This window comes from Dipodomys spectabilis, unplaced genomic scaffold (genome assembly GCF_019054845.1).
Source record: "Dipodomys spectabilis isolate Male_0828 unplaced genomic scaffold, ASM1905484v1 ptg000030l, whole genome shotgun sequence".
NCBI lineage: Eukaryota > Metazoa > Chordata > Mammalia > Rodentia > Heteromyidae > Dipodomys > Dipodomys spectabilis.
Window position 1 is genome coordinate 12404297 of NW_024870707.1, and position 23870 is coordinate 12428166.

Sequence of the window (23870 nt, forward strand, 5' to 3'; positions counted from 1 at the left end):
TCCCCAAGTTTCTAACTCCCAACCCTACCCTAGCCCCTCTGGTTCTGCGCCCTCTTCCAGACCAGATGGCCACCCCGATGCATAACGCTTGAATCGTGGAATGTCCCGTGTGCTGTGCTGTGTGACTTTGAACATGTCTCCACGCATCTCTGAGCCGGTTTCTATGCTCATGTGGGCCCATTAGAGCCAGACACAAGAGCCGCAGCCCCCTTCCCGGGTTTACGGTGGCAGCCAAGCCACTGGAAACACCAGTTACCATCTCCCTGTGTTCTGGGGATGCAGGTGTCACTGGGCCCAGCTTTAGGATGCTTACATGGCTGATGGGGGCACCCTGTTGGGGCTGAGCGTTCCTGAGGCCCCCAACCCCCCGGCCCTGAAAACAGAAGAGCTCTGACTACCCATGCCAAAGAGTTTAATGTTGGGGGAAGAGAAGTAAAGTGAGGTTTGAGGGAGTCACGCTGGGCGGGATTCACAGTTGCTTGAGTAGAGGCCTGCCATGTCCTCAGCTTTGCTGTGACTAGGCAGGTTGCATCCCTCTTAGACCCATGCTGCCCTGCTGTCCTTGGGCAGGGAGTCTCTGCAGAGGTGGAGCTGGAGGAGGTGGGCAGAAGCATAGGCTGAGTCCACTTCCAGTAAGAAGGGTCCCTGGTAGACTTCCACCATCATGGAGAGTCCTGGCCAGGTCCCAGGCCCAGGGCAGAACGGGACAGAAGTCCTAGGCCCGCTGGCAGGGTCAGACCTCCCTGATCCCCAGCAGCCGGGACATTGGGTAGGGGATATGGTGTAGGTCGGGCCCTGGGAATCCCGGGGTGGCGTGGAGCTCTAGGGTAGAGGTCCTGGTAAGTGAGGGGTCTGTAGGTGCTTGGGCCTAGCAGGGCCTCAGGAGAGGGCAGCAGCTGGTGGTGGAACTGAGCAGCCGTTCTGGAGGTGGAGGCCGAAGCTTTGCTGGGGTCTGAGGGAGAAGCGGTCTGAGTGAACCCCAGCTCTCCCCACAGGAGAGCCTGTCCCCTTCTCTGCCCCTCCTCTCGCAGATGGTCTGTCTCAGCCCATCTCAGCTTTTGGCCTTTGCTTCCCCTCTGCCAGGACTTCTTCCCCACCTTCTCAGGCCAAACCCTTCCTAGTCCTCCAGGGCCCAGCTCAGGAGACACCTCCTCCACGAAGCCCACCTGGCACCCCTTCCTCTGTGCTCAGCACCTGATTCCTGCCCTGTTCTCATTACCCCAGGTAACATATTGTCGTATGGCACCTGGGTTTGTTGCTGTCTGGACTATCTCTCTGTGTTTGGACTATGTTCCTCCTACCTCTCTCCCTCTCTGAGGAGTTCTTCCGCTGGCAGGGACCAAGACTGCTCCGACTCCGGGCTGGGATGCTCAGCAGGGGCCGTGGGGCCACAGGCCTGAAGGTGGGCAACAGAAATGGCAGCAGGGGGCAAAGGGAAGGAACCAGCCACAGAGTCAGAGGGTGCAACCCCCCGGCCAGTCAGAGGGCGTGACTTTGAAGCCGGGTCAGGAGTGGCCTTGGGTAGGGCTGGGGTTGGGTGGGCAGCTGAAAGGAATGGAAAGGCAGACCGTACCAGGAGTCCAGGTCACTCTCTCTAAATCCCTTGGCAAAAGGGTTGCTGGCGATTTTCAGCTGTGTGATCTACAGAGGAGAAAGTGCAGTTATGGGCTGAACCCAAGCCAGCAAGGGGGCAAGGCCAGGCTCGCCCACCCTGTCCCCCAGGTTAGCAGATTCCCCTGGACAGATGCCCAGAAAGACGGAGGGACAGGAGGCTTTGTGCTGTGGGGAGGAAGACGCAGGGCCGTCTCCACTCCTGTGACGTGGGCTGGAGGCCGTGAGCTCAGCCCCCACCCACCCGGTGGTTCTGGTAGGCGGTCACGGCGGTGAACTGTGTTTCCTCGAAGACGAAGGACTTGAAGTTCTCCTGGGCGTAGCGTGCGCTGTCCTTGCGTGGGTCCACGAAGACCACGTGGAAGCGGGGCTGGTAGCGGTGCATGGAGTTGAGGATGATCTGTGGGAGGCAGGGGAGGGGTGGAGCGGGCGAGGGCCACAGTGCACCTTCCTGGGGCCTCAAGCCATCTCCCCAGGGCAAGAGACCTTCCCCCTCCCGCCAAGCCCACCGCCCTTGCTTGAATGGGGGTACGTGGCTGAACTTGTATCTTCAGTTCTAGATCAGGGGCCCCTTTGGAGTCTGACAATCTTCACCCCACCACACACCTTAGCTTTACCTTCAGAATGATCCAGAATCTGGTCCCCTCTCCCACCCACACTACAGGGCCAGCCACTAACCACCATCTTTTATCTGAGTTCCTCACCTACCCCCTGTGTCCACCTTGCCTCTGTCTGTTCACCACCTAGCAGCCTGGGTCAGACACATCAAGGTCCCTGTTTCAAAGCCTCCTATGGCTCAGCACCCCCTACCCCCAGAGATGCAAAACCAGGGTCTCTCTCTGAATGATCTCTGCATGACCATGGCTTCCCAGCCCCTTCAGCCATATGGAGACCGCCCCACAGTTCTTCCAACTCACCGCACAGGCTGTGGACTCGGCCTTGGCACTGGCCATCCGCGGGGCCTCAAACAGCCCCCCTCTCATCCACTTCCCTCCCTCACCCTCGCCCTTCCCATCTCTGTTCAAATATGGCCTCCCAACTTCCGGTTTCCTTTTTGTCATTTATCATAATCTGTGGCATATGTCTGTTGGATTGTTTTTTTGGGGGGGGGGGTCCTAATACTGAGGCTTGAACTCAGGGCCTCTCATTCTTGGGTTTCTCATTCAAGGCTGGCATTCTACCACGTGAGCCCCTGTTCCACTCCTGGCTTTTTGGTGGTTAATTGGAGATAAGAGTCTCATGCACTTTCCTTCCTCCAGCTGCCTTTGAACCACGATCCTCAGATCTTAGCCTCCTGAATAGCTGGAATGACAGGCGTGAGCCACTAAGGCCCAGCATGTCTGCTGGATTCTTGCCTGGATGTTCCAGTACCTACAGCGAGCCTGGCCTGGTGCTAACGTTACACACATTGTCCTCTGTCTCTCTGGAAGCTTCTCCCACCCCCAGTCCCATTCCCCACCTGCCTGGAGAGTGCTTTGTTTTATCCATACCCCCACCAAGTGAGCTTGGCTGTCGGCAGCCCCGGGGGGGGGGGGGGGAGGGAGGGGAGGGACATTGGGCACCCAGGGCCCTCTGGGCTCTGGCAGCTTCCCCGGCTCAGCCCCTCCCGCCAGGGCCCGGGCCTCACGTGACCGTTGTCATCCAGCAGGTTGTTGGTGAGCTTGAGCTTGTCAAAGGACACGATCTGGCGCATCCACTGGGCACCCTTGGCGGGCGAGTCGGGGTGGAAGTGCACGCGGCCCGGTGTGGCGGGGTCCGCCTTGCCTGCCACCAGCCAGGCTGAGCTGTGGAAGGCGTACCTAGGGAGCGGGCCAGGTGTCCAGGACTGTCCCCCACCCAGCGGGTGCTGGGGACACCCGCCCGGTGGACATCTTCCATTGGTTTTGGTGCTGAGGATGGAACCCAGAGCCTTGTGCAGGGGAGCATGTGGTCCGCCATGGGTCAACCCAGGCCTTTAAAGATGCAGAAGTAAAACTTAGGGAATGCCCTAAAACTGTGACTGCCCCTGGCTGGCAGGGGTCGGGACCCTGCCCTGCTCTGGAAACAGTTGGGGTCTACTCTCTCTCTCTCTCTCTCTCTCTTTTTTTTTTTTGTCAGCCGTGGGGTTTGAACTCTGGGCCTGGGCGCTGTCCCTGCACTCTTCAGCTCAAGGAAACACTCTGCTGCTTGAGCCTCAGGGCCACTTCCGGTTTTCTGGTGGTTTATCGGAGATAAGACTCTCATGGCCTTTCCTGCCTGGGCTGGCTTTGAACCGTGATCCTCAGATCTCAACCTCCTGAGTAGCTAGAATGACAGGCGTGAGCCACCAGCGCCCCGCTACTTCCTAGTCTCAGATGCCCCAAGTCTGAGTTTGCTCTCCTCGCCTTCCCCACCCCCAAGCTGCCGCCATACCTGTATCTCTTGTCATCCAGCGGAATGAAGTCCATGAGCAGAGCATAGTCGGCCAGGGTGTCCATGCCCAGGATCTTCACCTGGAAGGTGGGGAACATCTTCCTGAGGGAGCGGGGCGCTCAGCAGCCCCGTTGTGACTCAGCCCTGCCCTGCCCTGCGCCCAGCCCCTACCCGCGCCCCTACCTGCCTGCCTTGGTCACGATCATCTCTGTGCCCAGCTGGTTAAATTCCTCCCACAGAGGCTTCATCTCCAGCTGAACAGTCACGCCGGACACGCATGGGTTCTTGGGGCCCTGACCCGTGGGCTCGGCCACGGGTTCTGCTGAGCTGGTGCAGGGGCCTGATGGGAACAGGGTCGCCCGTGGACGCTCCCAGCTGGAGCTGGTCGCAGGCAGAGGGTAGGGCTCTGGGGGTGCAAGTACCCCCAGGCTGGCAGGCAGGAAGGCTGCGGGAGAGGATGCAGGCATGGGCCCTTGCCAGCTCACCGCCCAACCAGCCCTGCCCCTTCAGGAACCTCTTCCTCCAGGAAGCCCTCCAAGCATGCCAGGCTTGCATTCCTACTCTTCCCTGGGCAGTATTGTTCCACAAGGCTAACGTTCACTTAAAAAGTCTTTTGTAAGACCCAGAGGCATGGCTCATGGAAAACACCAGCCATGAGTGAAACACCTGAGTGAGAGCACAGGCCCTGAGTTCCAGCCCATTTATTGGTGCACATACATGTGCACGCGCACCCATGCACATGAGCACGCGTGCACACGTGCACACCTACACACACACACACACACACACACACACACACATACCTTTTTTCCTAGCAAGCTCCTGGAGGGCAGAGACAAGGCTTGTCTTGCTCCCCAGGGAGCTCGTCTTTTCCTTGCGCGTGAGCCACACCCAGCTTTGCTTTCCTACTTTAGTTCACTTCAGTCAGGTCTCACCCTTTCGCTCTGAGGCCTGCTGTGACCCAGCTCCTCCTAGTGCCCCTCCGGAGCAGCCGTGTCGTGGGTGCAGGTCACCTGGCCCAGCCTCACTGGGGATGTTTGTGAGCCGGCCTGTGGCTGTCTGCCTTGGAGGAATTATTTCACTTCCTGGAGCCTCAGTGTCCCTGTCTGTCACTAGGGGTTGGTAAGACCTGCCCTCAGGGCTGATGTGCGCGTTAGTGAGGACAGCTGCGGCACACCACCCGCACACAGCAGGTGATTTGTCACACGTGTGGAGGCTGTGGGGGGGGGGGGAGAACCTGGAGTCCTCTCCAGTCCCCGTGATTATCCACTCCACACTTGGAGAGCTGCCAGGTCCTGCCTCCAGGTCCCTTCTCCCCCTCCTCCCCCTTCCCCTCCCCCTCCCCCTCCGCCTCCCCTCCCCCTCCTCCTTTCCCTCCTCCCCTTCCTCCCCCTCCCCCTCCTCCTCCTCTTCCTCCTCCTCCTCCTCATCTTCCTCCTCCTGCTCTTTCTCCTTCTTCATCTTTTTTTTTGGTCAGTCATGGGGCTTGAACTCTGGGTCTGGGCGCTGTCCAGCTGTCAGCTCAAGGCTAGCGCTCAACCACTTGAGCCATAGCGCCACTTCTGGTTTTCTGGTGGTTCGTTGGAGATAAGAGTCTCATGGACGTTCTTGCCTGGGCTGGCTTTGAACCGCAACCCTCAGATCTCATCCTCCTGAGTAACTAGGATGACAGGCGTGAGCCTCCAGCGCCCAGTGAGGAAGCCCCTTTTACAAGGCTGTGCCTCTCCCAAGAAGCAAGCCAAAGATGGGTCTGCCTTCCACCCCCAACTCAGCCCCCAGGGCTGACCCCCACCAGATACTGTGTGCATCTGTTAAGATGCCCATGGGAAGAAGAATGAGAATACACAACAGGAACCGGACCCTCATGATCTGTGGGTGGGACTTCAAAATGGCAAAGAACAGGGCGGCTCCCCAAAAAAGTGGACAATGGAATTACCAGATGATTCAGTGATTTCCCCTTCTGACCCACCCCAGAAGCACTCCAAGTAGGAACCCAGACAAAGTTCATAGCAGGGTGATTTGCAGAAGCCAAAAGGGAGAAACAGCTCAAATGTTCATCAACAGATGAATGGCTAAATAAAATGTGTAGACACACAATGCAACAGTATTCACCCTTCAAAAGGAAAGATGTGCTGACCCACTGTACAGGTGACATACACACAGAAGGACAAATCTGATTCACAGGGTGGGAACAGAACTGTGGCTGGGCTGCCAGCACCTGGGAGATGGGGACAGAGTTTCAGTTTCATGAGACGAAAAGATTCTGCAGGGCTGGGAAGGTGGCTCAGTGGTAGAGTGCTTGCCTCGCATGCATGAGGCCCTGGGTTCGATTCCTCAGTACCATATGAGCAGAAAAAGCCAGAAGTGGCGCTGTGGCTCAAGTGGTAGAGCGCTAGCTTGAGCTGAAGAGCTGAGAGACAATGCCCAGGCCCAGAGTTCAGGCCCCATGGCCGACCAAAAAAAAAAAAAAGATTCTGCAAATGGCTTCTGGTGGTGATTGCACAACAGTATAAATTTACTTAATGCCACTGGGTCATACTGCACAATGGGACATGGGACCGGGGATATGGCTCAACTGGTAGAGTACTTGCCTAGCAAAAACAAGGCCCTGAGTTCAATCCCCAGTATCTCAGAAGAAGAAAAAGGTTAAAATGATAAACTTTATATTATATTGTTCGCACATATTCTAACTAAAACTTTTTTGTTTTTGCCAATCCTGAGCCTTGAACTTGGGGCCTAGGCATTATCCCTAACCTTCTTTTGCTCAAGGCTAGCACTCTACCACTTGAGCCACAGTGCCACTTCCAGCTTTTTCTGTGTATGTGGTACTGAGGAATTGAACCCAGGGCTTCATGCATGCTAGGCAAGCACTCTACCACTAAGCCACCTTCCCAGCTCCACAACTAGAATATTCAAACATGCAAAAAGAGAAAAATAGAACAGTTCTGAAAAACAGAATAATTAGTTTATATCAACCCTATAAAAGGTTGAGGACACAATGGTGGCTGGGCACCAATGGTTCATGCCTATAATGCTATCTACTCAGGAGGCTGAGATCTGAATATCCAGGTTCAAAGCCAGCTTGTGCAGACAAATCCAAGAGACTCTTCTTTCAAATTAACCAGCAAAAATCTGGAAGTGGAGCTGTGGCTCCACTTTGAGAAAAAAAAAAAGCTAAGCAAGAGTGCAAGGCCCTGAGTACAAGCCCTAGTAGCTGTGTGCACACACACACACTATAATGGCCAAGAGACACGGTGTCCATTCCTAACAGTGCACACCTCTCCTCCCAGACTGGGGGACATTCGTGCCATGGACCGGGGACCCCATTAGCAAGGGGCGGTGTTAGGAGCTGGTGGGCAGTGAACTGACACATGGATGTTTGGAGATGCCTGGCCAGGACCTGCCTATAATGAGGAACCAGAGGCAGTGCCTGTCCAGGGTTGGCGGTCCCTGTGGAGTGTGTGGCTCAGGGTTTATGCCAGGACCTCGGCAGCCCAGAGACTCATGGTGAAGGCCAGCACGGCACTAATGCCCCATAGGATGGCCATAGTCTGGAGGATGGTGTCTGGGTGGGCAGGGCATGTCCTGTCTGGGACAGGAAGTCTGGGTGGGCTGATGTCCCTCCCCCCCAACCTGGAGCCAGGTGATCAGAGGGCCAGCTGCCTGTCACTCCGCAGCTGTACTGAGGCGGTAGCCCTCACTAGCTCCCAGGGGCCCATGGAGCTGGGTCCCCAGGGGGCGGGGCTCGGGCTTTGCAGGTGCTCACTGGCCCCAACTCTTCTAGAAACTCTCCCTACTCTTCCCCCTCTGGGGGAGGGGGCATCCTGTGTCTGGTCCTTCTAGAAGCCCAGCCCCATACATGCTCCATCCACTGAGGCCCAGAAAGGGCAAGGGCAACACTAAGCTCACGCATGCAGGCGGAGGCTCTCAGTTCTCAGATGCGCTGTGGTCCCCCTGCCTCCGGGCATCCCTATCATGGCCCCCCCCCGTACATCAGAGACACAGCTCAGGGAGCCCCTGCCCCACCTCCCGCCCATGCCGTGGTCCTCCTGTGCCCTGGAACCTAGGCACCATCCATGAGGTCACCTCTGCTGCCCACATCGTACCTGCCATGGGACCGCCGGATGCCTGGCTCCTGGACAAAACCTCCACGCTGGGGCTGGGCTGCAGCCTCCGCCCGGGCTGTCTCCCAGGAGGGGGGTCAGCCACCGTCTGCGGGTGTGCTCTGCACCACGGCTCACCCTCCCCTCACCAATCTCCGACTGCGCAAGTCCAAGCTGGACACCTTGGCTCTGCAGGTGAGGCCTGGGCTGCGGTCCTTCTCCAAGCCTCCTTTCCACTGCAGTGTCTGGGGCTGGGCCACCGGTGGGCTAGTCCAGCTCAGGGGCGGGTACGTACCAGACAGGGGCAGGCGGGCAGCTTCTGACGTCACAAAGCCCCCCTTCTCTTAGTTCTCCCCCCCCAGCTCCCTCCCTTCCCCAGCTAGGAGCCCCCAGCCATTGCTGATCAATGGATCTGCACAGGGGGGCAGGTAGGGGTGCCTTGTGAACATGGTTTCCAGGCCTGGCTGCTGGACGGGACAGGCCTCGGGCCTTGAAGGAATTGGGGCTGTGGTAGCGTAGCAGCTGAGGGCCAAATGGCACAGGCGGTGCTCCTGCCCCAGGTCCCAGACCCCAGGCCTGCGGGGGGGGGGGAAGAGGGGGGAGAGGGCAGGGTAAGGGAGGGGAGATGTGTAAATTAGAAATGCCAGACTCCGGAGCGTGAGCCACCAGTGGTTTATACCTGTCATCCTAGCTACTCAGAGGGCAGAGATCTGAGGGTTGCAGTTCAAACCCAGCTGGGCAGAAAAGTCTATGAGACTCTTATTGCCAATTAATGGCCAAAAAGACAGAAGTGGAGTTGTGGCTCAAGGAATAGAGTGCCAGCCTTGAGCACAAAAGCCCAGGGAGAGTGCCCAGGTCCTGAGTTTCACACCCCAAGCCCAGCGTGCATGTACGGGTACGCGCGCGCGCGCACACACACACACACACACACACACACACACACACACACAGAAAGAAACACTGGAGCCCCCGACACTTGGTCAAGTGAGCTGGGAAACATTTCAAGATTTCTGGAGTCCTGTACCTCAGTTTCCCCAGCTGACTTCTGCATGATCTCCCCAGCCTGGCCTGGGGAGTGGCAAGGCTTCCCTGTCCGGAGTGGGTGATGGTTGGCCCTGTGGTCCCCACGCGGTCTGCATGGGAGCTGGGAAGCGGTCAGCGGCCTGTGGTGGCTGTTGTTAGCTGGGGTCTGAGTCAGGTGGCCCCCGCTGGGTCAGCTGCTGGACTGCTCCGGCTTCGCCAACCTTGGGTTAACCCCAGAGTCCAGAGAGACACTTGGGATCCTCCCCTGCCCCCGCCCCCCGCAGCCCTCCCCCTTCCCCCTCCCCAGGCCTCAGGCAGCCATGCTCTTCTCCCACCCCTTGCTCTCCTCCCGCCCCTTCGGAGTGCAGGCTGGCTCTGACCCAGCCAGAGGGTGGGAACGAGCCCTGCCATTGGAGGCCATGCTGTCACCTCTGGGGCCGTGTCCCAGAATCTCCCAGGGCCTCCTGTGTCATGAGGCCACTCCACCCTGTCCCAGGCTTCTGGTGTGGGGGGGGAGTAGGAGAGATGATGAACAGCTTGGGGTCCCCGTTGGCCTGGGACACTGGGGCTCTGTGAGCTCCAGACATGTGTGCCTTTGATCTGAAGGGTGGGGCTCTCCCCCTGCCATCCCATGAGCACCCACCCGTGCCCACCTGTGCCCTCCAAGGCCTGCTGGCTCCCACTGTGCGTGGACACAGGCAAGGGCGCCTCAGCCACGCATGCACGGAGCCAGGCACGCCCTCCTGCCAGCCCGGCCCTTCCAGCCCGAGGCGCCCACGGCCCCCCTCTGCTCCCTCATCCATCTTGACTGCCAGCCCGTCCCTGGTGCCCCCGTTTCCTTCACACCTTCTCATCTCCCGCTCAATACCCTAGCATGGCAGCCATGGCCGCGGGGAGATGGATGGGCCAGGCAGGGGGGCTGCCGAGGCCGGGGAGCGAGAGACTAGGAGAGGACCCAGCGCTGGGCTCCAGACGCTGGACAGTCCAGCCAAGCCCTGCTTTGCTTGCATTAGGGAGGCATGGCCAGAGGGGCCCCGGCCACAGGCCCCACCTAGCCTATCCGGGCACCTACAGAACGGAGGGGCTGCGGGCCCTGGACCCTGCGCCAGCTCCCTCCCCCGACACCATTGTGAGGAACCAGGGGATGGCGGAGGGGGTAGAGGAGAGCCCTGGCTTCTCTGCGTCCTGTGAGGACTTCTCCCTGCCCTGCCCCAAGGCCCCCTCCCCTCCGCGCCCCTGCAGCGGACAGCTGCTCTGAGGGTGCAGCACACCTAGAATGCACGCGTGGCCTCTGAGCCCCGCTGCAGGCAGACTCTCAAGGGTGCCAGGTGCCAGGACGTGGATGCTCACACACACACACACACACACATACACACAGGTGCGCACACACAGGTGCCTTTATTTGTCCCCCTCCAGGTCCAGGACTACAGGGGGACTCGGGTTTCCTAGGGATTGTGAGCCCCCCTCTCCAGGTCTTCCTCACACACACAACAGTTCTAGACCTATCCCAGATCCTGTGGTCAGCCCTCCCTTCCTCCGGGCACGCACAGGACAGTGGACAGCAATCCTGGCTCTCTGGCCATTGCATGGGGGGAGGGGCGGGGGGCTCTGTCTTTGAGCTGGGCCTCATATGGGTTGGGTTAGAGAGAATGGGTGAGGGCAGAGGGCAGGGGTGGCAGGGCGGGCACAGAGGTCATGATTTTCTCAGTCTTTATAAAGGCTTTGTGTGTCTTATAGTAGGCGGCCTCGTTGATAAATATGGGGTACATAGTACGGTCTCCCTGGTACAGCACATCCTCCCCACTGAACAACTGAAAGATGGGTGCACCGGGCTGGAGCGGCTCAAAGTCTCGGTCCTGGGAGAAGCCAAGGTTAAAGGTTGCTGGGTGACCATTGTTTGTACCCAGGGAAGCAGGGAAACTTTTACGGATACCTGCCCCCCCAAAAGATGCTCCCTTCCATCCAGCCTTGCCAGCCTACTCTGCCTCTCTCAATCCATCTGAACTGTTGTCACTTAACATTGATGAAGCAGATGGGCAGAGCTGGCTTAAGGCCCTGAAAGGATGGGTGCTCCCTGCCCCTGAGGGGTTCCCTGACCCGAAATATCCTTATACCTGGCTACAAGATAACCTATCTAACTCCTTGAAAGATGGCTTCAGGGAACAAAGCCAGGGGACTGCACAGGATCCTGTTCCACAGCGCCCCCTGTGGCAGCAGGCAGAGCAGCAGCTGCCAGGCTGCTGCTTCCTCCCGGCCACCCACCCCTCTGACAATCTTGGGCCTGGGGATGTTCATGGACCCGTTTGAATTGTGTCATGCCATCTCCCCATCCATTCTCCTGCATTCTGCAGGAGGCCCTGGCCTCTTCCTGGGCTCTGAGGATCTCTGGAGCCCCACTGTGCTGGGAACCCCTCCCCAGGGGCTTGTTTTCTGTGACACCCCCCAAACTCTGGACCAGCAGGCTCCCCTGCCCAGCACTGACCTGCAACTGGGGGTGCACCATGCCAGCTAAGTCCCCAGCCTCAGTGCGAGGGAAGTCCTCCTCACCAAAATTCTTGTAGACTTCCATTTCAAAGGCAGGAAAGGCAGTGCCTGTGACGGGGGGAGGGGGTATGGCGGGGAGAAGAGCCTTTCACTCCAGAACTCCAGGAGCCTACCCTCACCCCCAGATCTCAGTTTCCAGCAAATGCCTCCAGAGATCTCACCTTGGTTGAAGAGTTCGATGAAGTCCAGACTGGAGGCTACCAGGGCTCTCATCTGAGAGAATCTGTCTGCCCTCAGCACGCCCTGAGGCTGGGGGCCCAGCTCCAGAGCTGGGGACAGGAGGGGAGCAATCAGTCAGGAGACCTAGCTTGGTGCAGGCCCCAGGCTTCGGTCCTGGGCCCTGGGAGGCCTTGCCCTGACCCACCACCTCCTCTCCAAGCCCCGCCCCCAGGCCCCACCCACTCTGCAGACCCACCCATTCCAATCTTAGCCACTGAGTCCAGACTGAAGGTCTCCCCAGAAGGCTGGAACAGAAAAACCCGGCAAGGCAGCTCCAGGCTCTGTAGCTGGGAGCAAGAGAGACAGGTGAAGGCCTCAAGCCTACTTGGGAGGGGAGACTGAGGCAGGAAAGAGAACTGTTTCCTCTGTTAAGGGGACTTGGGCTGGAGAGACGGCCCCAGGCCAGGCAGAGGCTGCTCAGGAGCTGCCCCTGTCCTGCAGGCTCTGCCCCTCTCCTGGCTCTCCCTGCCCTCCGAGGACCCTGAGCCGGGGAGGGGCTACCTGCAGGTAGCGGCACATGTGCATGACAAAGACACTGCAGTTGGCCTTCGTTATGATGCAGGCTCCCATGTTGGCGGTGGTGTTGTGCAGGTCCAGGGTGAAGTCGAAGGCCTGGCCCGAGGCTTTGGGCCCCAACCACTGGTTCAGCTCTCGGGCCCTTGTCACCTCATATGGATCATCCGGGGTGGCCTTGGAGCTGGGGGGGGGGGGGGGCACAAGGGTTGGGACACCGGCCGCCCAAGAGTGTCAGTCTTCACTAGTTTAACTGGGGGATGGGAAGCCTCAGGCTGCTGGCAGGACCCACCTGTCCCCCAACTCAGTGCGGCTCAAAGCCATCATTGGCTCCCCGAAAGTTCAGGCTCAGTGGCTGGCGGCTAGCCAGCCCTCTCCTGGCTGTCCCGCCCCACCCTTCCCAGGCTCCGTGTTGGTCTCCTGGCCTCTGCCCTCTCCAAGTCCTCCACTGGAAATCTTTTCTCACCTGGGCTAACTTCTCACTTCTGGGGCTTGGCTGAGGCACTACCTCCTCCAGGAAAGCCTCCCTGACTGCACCTCGCTGGGTAGGATGGTCTGCGCGTAGCCTTCCACCCCTGGCTTTGTCTCCTGGTATTTGATGGCTGAGTTCCCCCTGCTCCCAATCAACGGAAGCTATGCCCCAATCACAGGACAGGGGAACAGTTTGCGAGGCTGATCTGAGGGAACCTCTGCATCTGGGGACGATCGAGGGGCCTGGCCCAGCATGTCGTCCGGAAAGCCTTCTTGCAAGAGGTGACATTGGTCTGGATTTCTCTAAACTGAGAGGGAGAACTGGGCGGTGTGGGCCGAGGTGTGAGTTCAGAGGAGGTTGGGGTGGGGTGAGGTTGGGGTGGGGTCCCCCCCCCCCCCCCCCCGCCGGGCACTCACTTGAGGAAGGTGCTAGTGAAGCTGCGGTTGAGGTCTTTGTGCACATAGCGGCGGCAGATGACTGAGGCCTCGGGGTTGGCGAGGATGGGGATGGCGGAGAAGCTGGGTCGCCTCAGCTCCTCGGGGCACCGCAGCCAGTGCCGGGCCAGGAACACGCCACACAGCTCATTGCCGTGGGTGCCCCCAGTCACAGCCACGCGGAGCAGGGGCTCCTGGGGCGCAGGCAGCCAGGACATCGCCCTGCGAGGTGGGCAGCGGGTAGTTGGGCACACACCGAAGCCTGGCACAGACTCAGGGCTCGGTGCTCAGAGCCCGACGGTGGTGCACTGGGGGGGGGGCGGGGAGGAGGGCTGAGGAGTCCAAGCTGGCAGGACGGGCACGTGTGGAACCAGGGAACGCTTCCAGCTGTGTCCCGCCCTTGTGCTCAGAAGCCTCCATGCATTTGTCCCACCCGGTGCCTGAGGCCTCTTCTAGAAGCTTCCATAGGCTGAGCTCTGCCCTCTAACTTACTGTAAAGATCTGGCTTTCCTTACTCCTTTCAGAAGGATGCTTCTCTCTCCTGTGCCAAAAAAGAGGGGTGCAGACATTCAGGGTTAGACTTGCCCAGGTGTACCTCCAAAGCAGACCTGTGTTCCCCCTGTCCAGCCTAGGGCTACTCAGAGCCGCTGTGCCATCTTTGGACAACATACCTGTGGATGCAGGCCTGGGCTTCCCTGGGCCAGGACTGCAGCGTAGGCCGCATTTTATGGGTCCAGCGCTGGCGGCACAGGGAAGGGAACCGCCCATGGGGGCAAAGGTCACAGCGCCAGGCTCCACCCACCCAGCTCTGAGTATCCAGCCACTGTCTGTCGCGTCCAGTTACTGTGGGCAGGTTTCCATTTGCGCTTCTATCCCCTCCCTGTCCCCCTGCTCCTCTGCTGAGAATGCCTAAGCTCGGCTCCCACCATCCAAGCACATTTAAAGCAAAGGTCCATTTTAATGTGGCTCATGCCTATAATCGTAGTTACACAGGAGGCTGAGATCCGAAGATCAAGGGTCAAAGCCAGTCCAGGCAGAAAAGTTCATGAGACTCCTATCTCCAGCTAACCTGGAAATGGAGGGGCAGCTCAAGTGGTGGAGCACCAGCCTTGAGTGAAAAGAGCCAGAGAGAGCGTGGGGCTCTAAGCTCAACCCCAGCACTGGTGTAAAATTAAAAAAGCCCAGAATGTTTGCAACAAAAGCTCCCATCATGCTTCACTCCTGTCCCAGTGTTCCGCAGGCCCCACGGAGGCTTCTTCCTGGCTCCAAGTTCATGCTATGGTTACAATAAAGACTGTGCTGGGCTGGGCACGTGGCTTAGTGGTAGAGTGCTTGCCTAGCATACATGAAGCCCCGGGGTTCGATTCCTCAGTATCTTATACAGAAGTGGGGCTGTGGCTCAGATGGTAAGGTGCTAGCCTTGAGCAAAAGAAGGTCAAGGACAGTGCCCAGATCCTGAGTTCAAGCCCCAGGAACTGGCAAAAAAAAAGGACTGGTGCTCTACCACTTGAACCACAGCTCCACTTCTGGCTTTATGGTGGTTAATTGGAGAAAGAGTCCCACGGGCTTTCCTGCTGGGTTGACTTTGAGCCGGAATCCTCATATCTCAGCCTTCTGAGTAGCTGGGATTACAGGTATGAGTACCTGGCTTGAGCATCACTTTAAACAAACACTGCATTTCCTCAGATGCTTCCTCCAGCCTCCTCTCCTTCCTGACCAACAGGAATCTTTTTTTTTTTTTTGGTCGTGGGGCTTGAACTCTGGGCCTGGGTGCTGTCCCTCAGCTCTTCAGCTCAAGGCTAGCACTCTACCACTTGAGTTACTGCACCACTTCCAGTTTTCTGAGTGCTTTATTGGAGATAAGAATCTCACAGCCTGGGACTGGGAAGGTGGCTCAGTGGTAGAGCGCTTGCCTTGCATGCATGAGGCCCTGGGTTTGATTCCTCAGCACTACATAAGAAAAAAGGAAAAAGCTGGAAGTGGCGCTGTGGCTCAAGTGGTAGAGAACTAGCCTTGAGCTGAAGAGCTGAGGGACAGCGCCCAGGCCCAGAGTTCAGGCCCCACGACCAGATCCCCCACCCCCCCCCAAAAAAAAAAGAATCTCACTGCCTTTTCTGCCAGGACTGGCTTTGAACCTGGATCCTCAGATCTCAGCCTCCTGAGTAGCTAGGATTACAGGCGTGAGCCTCGAGCGCCTGGCTTGTAACAGGAATCATTTTATCAAAAGCTTTTGTCTCAGATTGGATGTCATTCTTCAAGATAATTCTTGCTTCTTTCACAAGGTGTACTGATCACTTTTTTTTTTTTTTTTTTTTTTTTTTTTTTTTTATTCTTTTTTTTTTTTTTTTTTTTTTTATTGTAAAGCTACTATACAGAGGGTCAGGTCACAGTTACATGAGTGAGGTTATGAGTACACTTCCTCTTGAACATTGTTACCCCCCTCCATTGTTTTCCCCCTACCATCCCCTCCCTCCCTCCCTTCCCCGAGATTCTTTTTTTTTTTTTTTTTTTTTGATTGTGATTAAATGATTACATAATTTCAAAGTCACAAGTTCATTCTAACTTCCCTGGAGCAAATTGTCTACCACAGTCTGTAATATATAACAGTGTTCACATGTTATATACCATATTTGTGATCAGCAGCATGAGGATATTTAGTAGTGGTTCAACCAGATGAGCGGGAGTTCTTTGTTTCTTAAGTCCTGTTAGTTTTGTCGTATCACTAACCTTTTGGATTTAGCATCCACTTATGAGGGAGACCATGTACCGTTTGTCTCTTCGTTCTTGGCTTACCTCGCTCAACATGATTCCTTCTAGCTCCATCCATTTCCCTGCAAATGCCATTATTTTGTCATTTCTAATGGCTGCATAATATTCCATTGTGTATAGATACCACAATTTTTGGATCCATTCATCTGTGGTGGGGCTCCTAGGTTGTTTCCATATCCTAGCTATTGCGAACAGTGCTGCAATAAACATGGAGGTGCACGTGTCCTTGTATATTGGTTCCTGTTGTTCAGGGTAGATGCCTAGAAGTGGTATGACTGGGTCGTAAGGGAGGTCAATCTTTAGCTTTCTAAGGACCCTCCAGACTGCTTTCCAAAGTGGTTGTATAAGTGTACATTCCCACCAGCAGTGTAATAGGGTTCCTCTTTCTCCACATCCCCTCCAGCATTTGTCGTTGGCTGATTTGTGGATGTGGGACATTCTGACTGGGGTAAGGTGGTATCTCAGGGTTGTCTTTATTTGCATTTCCTTCACCACCAGGGATGATGAACATTTCCTCATGTGTTTCTTTGCCATTTTTATTTCTTCATTTGAGAAGTCCCTCTTTAGTTCCCTTGCCCATTTAGTAATTGGTTTGTTAGGTTTGGGAGGGATTAGTTTCTTGAGTTCCCTGTATATACAGGATGTTAACCCCTTGTCTGATATATTGCTGGTAAATATTTTTTCCCAATTAGTTGGTTGTCTTTCTAGCTTAGTTGCGATAGATTTAGCTGTGCAGAAGCTTTTTATTTTAAGGTAGTCCCATTTGTCGAGTCTCTCTCCAACTTGTTGTGACCCTGGGACTCTGTTCAGGAAGTTCCTTCCTGTGCCTATTAGTTCAAGTGTCTCTCCTACTCTGTCCTGCAGTAGTTTCAGAGATTCAGGTTTAATGTTAAGGTCTTTAATCCATTTTGAGTTGATGTTGGTGCATGGTGATAGGCTGGGGTCCACTTTTAGTTTTCTGCATGTGGCTGCCCAGTTTTCCCAGCACCAGCGGTTGAAGAGGCTGTGTTTCTTCCATTGTATGTCTTTGGCTCCTTTGTCGAATATCAGCTGGCTGTAGGCCTGTGGATTTATATCTGGATCTTCTATTCTGTTCCATTGGTCTTCGGGTCTGTTTTTGTGCCAGTACCATGCTGTCTTTGTGATTATAGCTCTGTAGTAGAGTTTGAAGTTCGGCATGGATAGCCCTCCCATATTGTCTTTATCCCCTAGAATTGTTTTGGCTATTCTAGGTCTTTTGTTGTTCCATATAAATTTTTGGACTGTTTTCTGTATTTCAGTGATGTACGTCATTGGGATTTTAATAGGAATTGCATTGAATTTGTATATTAATTTTGGAAGTATCACCATCTTTACTATATTAAGTCGGCCTATCCAGGAGCATGGGAGGTCTTTCCATTTCCTAGTGTCTTCTGCAATTTCTTTCTTTAACTTTTTATAGTTCTCATTAAATAGTTCTTTTACATCTTTGGTTAGGTTAATTCCTAAATATTTTATTTTTTGGGAGGTTATTGTGAATGGGGTTGCTCCCTTTATTTCCCTCTCTTCCTGTGCGTTATCAGTGTATAGGAAGGCAACTGATTTTTGTGGGTTTATTTTGTATCCTGCTATTTTGCCGAAGTGACTTATGATTTCTAAAAGTTTGGGGATGGAGTTTTTGGGATCGTGGAGGTATAGTATCATGTCGTCTGCAAAAAGGGATAGTTTCACTTCTTCTTTCCCTATGCGGATCCCTTTAATGTCTTTTTCTTGCCTTATTGCCCTGGCTAAGGGTTCTAGGACTATGTTGAAGAGGAGTGGAGACAGTGGACATCCTTGCCTTGTTCCTGTTTTTAGGAGGATTGGTTGTAGCTTTTCCCCATTAAGTATAATATTGGCTATTGGTCTGTCATAAATGGCTTTTATTGTTTTTAGAAATGTTCCTTCTATTCCTATTTTCTCCAGAGCTTTTAGCATGAATGAATGTTGAATTTTATCAAAGGCCTTTTCTGCATCTGTGGCGATAATCATGTGATTCTTGACCTTGGCTCTGTTGATATGCTGGATTACATTTATTGACTTACGTATGTTAAACCATCCCTGTGTCTCTGGGATGAAGCCTACCTGATCATAGTGTATTATTTTTTTTATGTGTTTCTGGATTCTGTTAGCTAGAATCTTGTTAAGGATCTTTGCATCTGTGTTCATCAAGGAGATTGGCCTGTAATTCTCCTTTTTGGTTGGGTCTTTGCCTGGTTTGGGGATGAGTGTGATATTGGCTTCGTAGAATGAGTTTGGGATAGCTCCCTCCTTCTCTGTTTCTCTGAAGAGCTTGAGGAGTATGGGTATTAGTTCTTCTTTAAAGGTCTTATAGAATTCTGCTGTGAATCCATCTGGTCCTGGGCTTTTTTTTGTTGGAAGACTTTTGATAGCTTCCTGTATCTCATTATAGGATATTGGCTTATTTAATTGGTTAACTTCTTCTTTGCTCAGTTTGGGTAACTTGTATTTCTCTAAAAATGCATCCATTTCCGCCAGATTTTCTTCCTTTAGAGAGTATAGCTTTTGAAAGTAGTCTGTTAGAATTGTTTGGATATCTTGGGTACGTGTTGTGATGTTTCCCGTGGCATCCCTAATCCTATTAATATGGGTTTCCTCTCTTCTTTTTTTAATTAATCTTGCCAACGGGCCATCAATTTTGTTTATTTTTTCAAAGAACCAGCTTTTTGTTTGGTTTATTTTGGTTATGGTTTTCTGATTTTCTAATTGGTTAATCTCTGCTCTCAATTTGGTTATCTGGCTTCGTCTAGTAGCTTTAGGTCCCATTTTTTCTTGTTTTTCTAGCTGTTTTAGTTGCAACATGAGATTATTTACTTGGTCTGTCTCCATTCTCTTGATGTGGGCACTGAGGGCAATAAATTTGCCCCTCAGGACTGCTTTTGCTGTGTCCCACAAGTTTCTTTGTGAGGTGTTTTCATTTTCATTGAGTTCTAGGAAATGCTTTATTTCTTCTCTGATCTCTTCTGTTACCCAGGCCTTGTTAAGGAGTGTGCTGTTCAATTTCCATGTATTAGAGAAATTTCTGCGGTATGCTTTGTTATTGAGAGCTAGCTTGATTCCACTGTGGTCAGATAGGATACAGGGGATTATGTCGATCCCTTTGTATTTGCTTAAGTTCCTTGAATGAACTATGATATGGTCTATTTTGGAGAAAGTTCCATGAGCTGCTGAGAAGAATGTGTACTGTGTTGTTTTAGGGTGAAATACTCGGTAGATGTCAGTTAATTCCGCTTGAAGTATGGCCTCACTTAATTCGGTAGCTTCTTTGCCAATCTTCTGGTTGGTAGACCTGTCCTTTGGTGAGAGTGGCGTGTTAAAGTCTCCTAGTATTATCGTATTGGGATCTATTTTATTCTGTAAGTTTGAGAGCATTTGTTTAACATATCTGGGTGCACCGATATTTGGGGCATATAAGTTGATGATGGTTATATCCTCCTCTTGGATTGTTCCCTTTATTAATATGTAATGTCCGTCCTTGTCTTTCTGTACTGATTTTAATGAAAAGTTTATTTTGTCAGATATCAGGATAGCTACACCTGCTTTCTTATTGGGGGAATTTGATTGGTAGATCCTTTTCCACCCCTTCACTCTGAGTTTGTTTGTATGTTTGGCTGAGAGGTGGGTCTCCTGAAGGCAACAGATGGATGGGTCTTGTTTTCTGATCCAGTCCTCAGTTCGTTTTCTTTTAATTGGCGAATTCAGCCCATTTATATTAAGAGAAAGTATAGAGAGATGCATTGTTGTCCCTGCCATTCCGTTTTCCTAAGTTTTTCTTCTTTCCTTTCCTCCTGTGCTTGCTCAGTTAGACTTTGAGTAATGCCTGTTTGGGGCAGGTCCCAGTTCCTGGTTGCTTTCTTCAGGTTGTGTCCCCCCTCTTAGAATTCTTTGTAATGCTGGCTTAATGTTTATGTATTCATTTAGTTTTTCTTTGCTATTAAAAGTTTTCAGTTCTCCATCGAATGTGAATGCTAGCTTTGCCGGGTATATCAGTCTGGGTTGGCAGTTATTGGCTCTCAGGGCTCGTATGGTGCTTTCCCAGGCTTTTCTTGCATTCATTGTTTGTGTGGAGAGATCTGCAGTGATTCTAATTTTTTTCCCGTTGTAGTATAGCTCCTTCTTCATTTTTGCTGCATGCAGGATTGTTTCCTTATTATTCAGATCCATCATTGTTACTATTATGTGCCTAGAAGTGTTTCTCCTGGGATCTTGCTTGTTGGGTGTTCGATAAGCTTTTGTGATGTAGTTAAGATGGTCGTTTTTGAGGTGGGGAAAATTTTCATTGACTATCTTGTTAAATAGGTGTTGCATTCCCTTGCTCTGGAATTCCTCACCTTCATCCACTCCGATTATGCGAAGGTTAAATTTTTTAGCATTATCTGCTTGCTCTTGAATTTCCCTTTGGTTTAATTTGAGTGATTTTTCCATATCTGTCACTTTTTGGTCCAGTTGGTGTATTCTGTCTTCTGTATCTGACACTCTACCTTCCATTTCATTCACTCTGTTGACCGTGGCTTCTATTGTGGTTTGCATGATGGAAATGGATCCCTTTATGGATTCAATGTTGGTTCTCAGAGTACTGATCTCACCTCTCAATGAGGTGATATCAGTATGCATTACCTCTAATTTGGCGTTTATCTCACTTCTTACTGAGGTTTGTGCAGCTTCTATTTTTGCATCCAATTTTTGTTTGATATCCTGTATATCTTTTGATAGTTCATCCTTGTGCTCTTTCAATTTCTGATCCATTTCTCGCTTTATTTCTTGAGTCATTGCCTCCAGCAACCCTTGGATGTAGCTTTTGTCTTCCATTCCTGCTTTGCTCCCACTGGGGCTCTCCCCTGCGTGGCTGCTGGCTTTTGAGGTGAGCTTGCTGTCCTGGGTAGTGGTAAACCTTGTGATTTTTCTCTGTGATTTTCGCATGGGGGTTCAGGAGACTGCTCTTCAATCTTGTTTTGGTGTGTCTGTCTTTGCTTGGTTGCTGATTCTCTATTGGTAGAGAGAGTCTGTGTCTGATCTGGATTCTGTTGGGAGCCTATTTCCAGCTGCTATTCACTTAGGATTCTCAGCTCTCTGCTGTAGCAATTCCCGCCTTTGGAAGGGTTGAGCAGCCTAGACTGCTTGTGTTTGCTCCTGCGGGTGCTCTTGGGAAGATCAGATGCTCTGGATGCACTCTCCCAAATACTGGAGTCTGCTATGGGCTCCTGATGTGTTTTTGTTTGTTTTGGGCTGGTTGTGGGCTTGAACTCTAGGTTTGGGTGCTGTCCCTCAGCTCTTCAGCTCAGGGCTGGCACCCTACCATTTGAGCCACAGCCCCACTTCTGACCCTTTTTGCTTTGTTCAGGCGCCGGTCCCCTGGCCTGGTTCCGGCCCCAGCCTGGAGCGCGCTCGTTAGGCCTGTGCTAATGTGTATACCACCTTGGTTATGCAGCCTGGAGGACACAGTTCAAATTTCTTCTACTGTTGGTAGTCTTGACCCAGGGGCACTGTTCCTGGCTTGAGCATTTAAGCTCCCTTCCCGGGGCGCTCTTGCTCTGGCCTGGCCAGCAGAGTGTGCTCCACCGGCTGGTGGGGCTCTCGAACAGTTCCCAGTTTTAGTGGGTCCTGTGGTCCGGGTGTTGGGGTAGGGAGTCTAGGTCAGGGTCTGGGATTCCCTCCAGCTCTGGTCTCCCTTGATGGATTCCCTGTCCCCTGATGGGTACTCACCCTGTAGGTCGTCAGTTGTTGTTGCAGTCCGTCAGTTGTTGTTGCAGTCCGAGTTCAGTTGGGGTGGTTGCGGGCTGGGTTGGGCGGCCCCCCGCCGGGTCGTTGCGATCGCGACAGGTCCCTTTGTGGCGCTGCTGGTGCCGGGCGGCTTTGGCGGGATGGAGCCTCTCCGCTCCGGTGGAGAGTGATGGGTGGGGTGGGATCCTCCTGGAGACTCCCGGCTGGTAGGTTTCTCTGTTCCTGGCGATCCGCTGTTCTGCAATCCGGTACCTGGTGATCTGCAAGCAGCCCCCTGTGTCTCTGTGGCTCCGGCAGCCCCTGCCGGGCCGGCTGGCCGGCGGCTTGGCGCACTGCCGCGCGGCCAGTAAAGGTTGGGGGAGGGGTCTTCGCTCTTCTCTGTTCTGAAATTCTTCTTTTCCTCTCTTTCTTTTTTTGTTATTTTCCACCTCTGGTTTTTCTCTGAGTGTTCGTCTTTTTGTTGTTGTCGGTCTCTTGGGGAGATTAAAGGTTGGAACTCGAACTCTCTTTTTGGTTGGAGAGAGCTGTGGCGTTTCCCTACTGCCCCGTCGCCATCTTGAGAACTCCCCGCCTATGTGTTTTCAAAATATTCAATTCCTGTCTATTTTCTATGCTCCATTTTCCCTTATCCACTTTGTCTCAGACCCACTACAGATGGGGAAACTGAGGCTCTGGTAGGAAGCAGGGCTGAAATTGAAATCCAGGGCTGCCCTGCCTGACTCCTTAGGAAAAGCCAGGTGAGATCCATGCCCCCCTCCCCCAGGGCTGACCCTCCCAGGGGTCCAGCTGTCTGCTGGCAGGAGCCAGTAAGAGTCCAGAGGCCACTGCACCAAACAGGGCGGTGAACCCTGGGTCCTGGTTACCCATTGCCTAGTGGATCCTAGAACTTGGGACCCTGAGGTTGGGCACTGGGTCCAGACATACTGAGTTCTTCACACTGAACTTGGGTCTCTTCCAGATGTAGACAGGCAAGCTAGCCCCAGGGGATCTGTGCATTTAGGATGTGTCATCATTCCCGTGAACTGCAGGACTGGCTTTGGCCCCGGGGGTCTAAGTGCTCATTGCTGGGACACCTTGTTATGGTAGCTATCTCTTTTGTCCATCGTGGGGTTTGAACTCAGGGTCTGGGTGCGATCCCTGAACTCTTTTGCTCAGAGCCTGGGCACTGTCCCTGAACTCTTTTGCTCAAGGCTAACACTCTACCACTTTGAGCCACAGCGCTGCTTTTGGTCTTTGAATGGTTAATTGGAGATAAAAGTCTTACCAGGACTTTTCTGCCCAGGGGTTTTGTACTGTGGCTTTGTACCGTGATCCTCAGATTGCCCCTACTTCCCACTGAAGCAACAAGGAGATCAATAGAAATAGTTTTTAGGCAGAGCTTACCTTGAACTGGTTAAGAGTAGAAGTTTGACAAGTAAAAAACTTATAAGAATTATTTATTCCACTGTGGGTAGGACTAAGTGGTAAAACTTAATAATAGTTAATTTGTTCACATGACCATAGTTTTAACAAACAGCAACTGGGGGCTGGGAAGGTGGCTCAGTGGTAGAGTACTTGCCTTGCACGTCCTGGGTTTGATTCCTTAGCATCACACAGACAGAAAAAGCTGGAAGTAGCACTGTGGCTCAAGTGGTAGAGCACCCACCTTGAGCTGAAGAGCTGAGGGACAGTGCCCAGGCCCAGAGTTCAGGCAACAAAACAGCAACTGATTAAACAATCTAGTTAATTTTTAACTGATCGTAGTGGTTAAGGATACTAATTAAGATTGAAATCATTGTCAACTTTGTATCTAAGGTAGCTTACATACTTGGGAAACAGACATCAGACAGTGGAAAAATAGCATTGGAGTTAAAAGGTGTTCATTTGAAGGGCCTTGTCATAAATAAATACTTAAGTGAATTTTGGTTTAGTTACCACTTAAGTTTCACTAAAAACTTGAAAAACTAAATAGTACTTTTGTAGATGGACATAAAGAATGAGATTCTGGTTTTACATCATTGTATTAATCTTGACCTTATCTAAATCACAGCT

At 53.1% G+C, this 23870-nt stretch overlaps 2 protein-coding genes across 2 annotated transcripts; both read right to left on the minus strand.

Annotated features, from left to right (window-relative positions):
- Nucleotides 1-395: 395 nt before the first annotated feature.
- Nucleotides 396-4469, minus strand: Tbx10 (T-box transcription factor 10). Its single transcript, XM_042675855.1, has 7 exons — nt 4186-4469; nt 4003-4104; nt 3239-3410; nt 1856-2011; nt 1574-1641; nt 1302-1396; nt 396-952 (listed from the first exon to the last, which is right to left on the minus strand). Exons 1-7 carry the CDS (start codon nt 4467-4469, stop codon nt 663-665), a joined length of 1167 nt encoding a protein of 388 aa, XP_042531789.1. The 3' UTR covers nt 396-662.
- Nucleotides 4470-10507: 6038 nt separating this feature from the next.
- Nucleotides 10508-14015, minus strand: Acy3 (aminoacylase 3). The gene is made up of 8 exons (XM_042676029.1): nt 13982-14015; nt 13803-13851; nt 13293-13532; nt 12393-12588; nt 12088-12178; nt 11834-11941; nt 11611-11720; nt 10508-10984 (listed from the first exon to the last, which is right to left on the minus strand). Exons 3-8 carry the CDS (start codon nt 13526-13528, stop codon nt 10769-10771), a joined length of 957 nt encoding a protein of 318 aa, XP_042531963.1. The 5' UTR covers nt 13529-13532; nt 13803-13851; nt 13982-14015; the 3' UTR covers nt 10508-10768.
- Between the last annotated feature and the right edge of the window lie 9855 nt (nt 14016-23870).